We start from the raw sequence: 4,569 nt of genomic DNA, 5'->3' as shown, positions 1-4,569 counted from the left end.
TAGGGATTTTATGCTTACTTGCAAACTTCCTTGTTGATAAGGAGGTTGACTTTTTTAATAATTTCCCTGCTGCAGGAGTGTAAGATACATAGGCATTTAACTTTATAGAATAAGAAGCAGCTGGTCCCATTTACATTTGCAGTTAATAGCTTTTGAAAAAGAGACATTTCAAAGTTCATTTCAGGTCCTTTGGGTGATTTACATGCTGTGTGAAGTTGTTGCATTACTAGCAATATTTTATGGGAGGTAAGGATTCACTGCTTGGCACACGTGTAAAAGGCAGAATTGCTTAATTTTCTGTCCTTTTCTTAGGCATTAATGCTGTATCAATCACTGAAATACTTTAACCTGTTTTGTCCAGTCTGTGTAGTACTCCTGTTTATGAGTTCTAGAGGCATACGTGCCTGGACAGTTGGTCTCGTACTGCTTGTTAATGCTTCTGTCAAGGTTTCTTTGCCTATTCTATGAAAAACATGAAGGTGTGCCATAGTTGCTAATCTTGTTCTCCTCCAGTGTGCCTGTGTGATGTGTACTGTAGGTTGAACTGATGGCTGGGAGCTTATAAGAAATTTGAATATTATGTGTGAATCCATTCTTCTGAGTTTTCCTTTAGGAATTTAAGTGTTGCCTTTATTGTCTTACAGTATACCTAGACGATAGCAGGTTTTCTGCTGTACTGGACAAAAAAAGCCTGCCTTGTTTAGGAAGAATCGTTTTGTGATATAAGCTTCTGAACTCAGTTCAGAAGAAAGGTTTGCAGGAAGGTTTAAAAAGAGTTTTAACCCAAAGCATAAAAAAAGATGGGGAGGAAAAGTGGTGGTTGTGCTCTGGAACATATCATGTATCATAAATTTGTAATGAGATACAACAGATAGTATTTTGAGTGTGTGTTTGTGATGTACTGATAATTATCTGAAATGAGAGGGCTTGGAGGAGCTGGGAAATAGCAGGGAAGATAATGAATCAAGTCTTATCTGAAGTTAGCAGGCAATATTATGGCTTAAATCACATTCTACCATACATGCAAAAAAAACCCCACAAAACACAACATAACGAATATAAATATTCTGCAAGCAATGATAAAAATAATCAATTATTTACTGTTTTTGTAATGTTAAAATATTTTACCAGGCAAGTTGCAGTCAAAAGTAATGTGAGTTATTTTGAAAACAGAAATACATAAAGATGCATTTATACAAGTGCAAGATTAAATATTTTACATAACTGTATTTCGATGAGAAGATATACAGTAAGTGCACACTTGATAACACTAAGCAGGCAAAACCTAACGTTAGTTCCATATACTGTTGTATAGTTCATGCATCTCTCCCAAAGTAAAGGGGCTGTTCCAAACCATTCTTGCTGGGATGAAAAACAGGATGGGTTGCTGGTAAGGGTGTCAGCACGGATGGGGGTCAGTTATAGACATTACTTACTGTAATTTGTGATTGCCGTGGGAGAGGAGTGGCTGTTGGTGTGATAGTAATACTGCTGGTGATTTTATTGGTGGGCTTACTGGGTAGGCCATTAGCTAGTGCTGGAGTTCTGTTGTCTTGCACCGCATTACAGGGGCTGATGGGCTTGGAACTGGTGAGAGCTTGGACGTAAGGACTTCCTAAATGGATGTGGATTTTGTTATCCTCAGTAGTTATTACGCTTGATCCCGTACTGTTAGACCTCTGAAACTGCCATGAGGACTGCCTGTCTGGGGATACTCGAAAGACTGTGTGCTTGGCTCCTATTTCCAAAGGCTCTGAGGAGAGTATTTGTTCCTGAGAACTTGAACCTGGTAAAGCCAAAGGGGACATTGTTCTTTCAGGAGTTAAAGAACCACATGATTCAGGAGTTTGAGACCTTGCAAAAGTAGCCATAGTGATAGGAGAAGTTACTTGCTCTGGGCTCATGTAACCTTCTGCTGATTTTGATTTTACGGGTGTAAAGGAGGCATTTTGAATAATAGTTATTCTTTGCTTTGGAGTGCCACAGTTGGGTATAACTGCTGTGCTTTTGTAGGAGTGAGGACTGTCAGTGGTAGGACTAGTTATTTCAAGTGTTGCTGTGTTCTGTCCGTGGTCAGGAGTTACTTTTATGTGAAGAGGTTGGCCAGGTGTATGGCTTAGCACTAGGTCTCCGGTCTGTGCACAGTTTCCATTTTGCTTCGTGTGAATCTTTCCGTTTTGAGGATGGGTCTCTTTGGACTTCATCCAAGGAATCCATAATTTTTTGTTCACGGCATTTGCAATGGATGAGTTGCTTTTGAAAGACACTGTTTGTTCCTCCTCATTGTTGTCTTTGTCCTCATTATCACTGTCTTCATATAGCTGCCCATTTATGACTGTTCGCTCCAAAGGCATGAGGGTTTTGTAATCGGGTGGTTCATTGTCTGCTGCATCTGTCTGGACTTCTTTAGAAAAAACTTGCAAATCAGAAATTCTCCTTCCATTGAGACCGGGCCTGAAGTTCTTGCTGAAGCGTCTGTACCTCTCCAACTCCTTTGTGAGGCTGTCCATTTCTCTTGCTAACTCTCTGTTCTTATTTTCTTGCTGGAGGAGTTTCTTCTGTAAGACTGTATGATCCCCTCGCAGGTGACAGATTACGTCCTCTGTGGCCATATAGTCATGAATTTTCTCTTTCAGTGCATCTACTTGTCTGGAAAGATGACTTGATTTTGCTTCCTCTTCTTTGAGCTTCTTAAAAAGGCGCTGCTCTTGACTGGCCTCTGCCTTTTCTGTTAATTTGTACCTAGCCACTTCCATTTTCACAGCCTCCAGCTCCTCTGATAAGAGTTTGGCTCTGTCCCGTTCGTTGACGTATTTTCGTTCTAGAGACTCAAATTCATCCTCAGTTTTCATAAGATCATCTTCTATAGCCTTCATTTCTTTCAGCTTCTGCTTAAGCCTCTCAACTTCTTGAGAAAGCTCTTTGATTTTGTTGTTCTCCTGCTGCAAGGAGGTGCTGGATTTGGTACTCTCCTTAAGTTTATTTTTAAGAAATTCTTTTTCAACAGCTTCCAGTGACTGAAGTCTTTTTCTTAGAATGTTCACTTTGGAAACAAGATCACTTCCTTTCTCCTCTTCTGCTTTGAGTTTGTTTTTCAGTTCATCTCTTTCTTTTGTAACACTGGACACTTTTTCCTCTGCGTCAGATTTAGATTTCAGTGCCTTTTTGCTTTCCTCAATTAGTTTTTCTGTAACAGACATCACTTTATTTTGTTCCACCTGAAGCTGCGATGTTGCAGCTTGCAGCTTTTCTTCTGTTTGCTTTATTTTTTCACCCATAGTTTTTCTTTCATCCACAAGCATCACTGTTAAGCTCTTCAGCTTTGTTAAGTCTTCTTTAAGTGTAAATTCAGTTTTTTCTAACTTACTTTCAATTGCTTCAAGCTCACCAATTCTAGCTTTTAAGCCATCCAGCTCATGGGACAACTGCTTTGTTAACATTTTTTCTCTTTCTAGGTTGCACTTCAGGGAGTAGCATTCCTGTTTGCTCTTGTTGAAAGCATCTTCTAATTTCTCCAGCTCCATAATTCTTTTGTTGAGTTTGTCAACTTCCCCTTTGAGGTTCTTGCTCTGCGATGCTTCTTTTTCTAACTTTCTATTAAGTTCTCTGCACTGATCCTCCATTTTTATTAACTCTTCATCTTTTCCTTCCATCTCCAGCAGTCGTTTCCGTAGTTCTTCTACTTCAGTCATAAGCGTGGAGTTCCCACACTCTCCCTTATTTATCTTATCCCTTAGGTCTTGCAGTTCTTCTTCTGCTCTTCGTAAAGATTTATTGGTCTCTTCCAGCTCATCGATTTGTCGGCTGAGAGCAGTCAGTTTTAATCGGAGCTGACGATTCTGGCTGTCTTCATTGGTTAACTTGGCCATCATTGCTTCTTGGTCTTGGGAAATCTTTCTGCTTTGGGCTTGAAGTTCAGCCTCCAGCCTGCTGGCTCTCTGTTCCTCTTCTTGAACCTTTGCTTCAGCAAAAGCCAGCTTCTCCTGTGCTTGTTCTGCAGAAGTGGTTAGTTCTTGAATTTTCTGACTTTGTAGATTCAGCTGCTCAGTGAGTCTTTGCTGTTCATCCACCACCAATAAAGCAAAGGATTTCAGTTTAGTCAATTCTTCTTTCAGTTTAGCTATTTTCTTGTTGTTTTCCTTCTCTCTTTTTGCCTGATATGCTGTTTCTTGCTCAAGAAGCTTTTTCAGTCTGTGGGAGGAAATAATATTGTGTTTTGTAGCCATTTTAATAGGCATTTAAACACACACCTGAAATACCATGACATCTCTGCCAGATGCGCATAAACATCCACTCATAATTGAAACTACAAGCAGACCTCCTTGCAAATCAGAAATTCTCCATCCACTGAGACTGTGCCTGAAGGGGGCCTAAAAGAAAGCTGGGGGGGACACTTTTTACAAGGGTCTGTAGTGACAGGACAAGGGGTAACGGGGTTAAATTGAAAGTGGGGAGGTTTAGATTAGATATCAGGAAGAAATTCTTCCCGGAGAGGGTGGTGAGGCACTGGAACAGGGTGCCCAGAGATGTTGTGGATGCCCCATCCCTGGAAGTGTTTCAGGCCAGGCC

General features: G+C 40.5%; 1 protein-coding gene across 1 annotated transcript; it reads right to left on the bottom strand.

Annotated features, from left to right (window-relative positions):
• Positions 1-1,082: 1,082 nt before the first annotated feature.
• FILIP1L (filamin A interacting protein 1-like) lies at positions 1,083-4,226 on the bottom strand. Its single transcript, XM_010158483.1, has one exon. The coding sequence runs from the start codon at positions 4,224-4,226 to the stop codon at positions 1,416-1,418; it is 2,811 nt and encodes a 936-aa protein (XP_010156785.1). The 3' UTR covers positions 1,083-1,415.
• Positions 4,227-4,569: the final 343 nt, after the last annotated feature.

The sequence above is a fragment of the Eurypyga helias genome, unplaced genomic scaffold, assembly GCF_000690775.1.
Source record: "Eurypyga helias isolate BGI_N326 unplaced genomic scaffold, ASM69077v1 scaffold27769, whole genome shotgun sequence".
NCBI lineage: Eukaryota > Metazoa > Chordata > Aves > Eurypygiformes > Eurypygidae > Eurypyga > Eurypyga helias.
This window is presented reverse-complemented; position numbering and strand designations above follow the sequence as displayed.

Coding starts and splice junctions, on each gene's coding strand:
- FILIP1L (XM_010158483.1), bottom strand. CDS start 4,226: ATGGCTACAAAACACAATATTATTTCCTCCCACAGACTGAAAAAGCTT.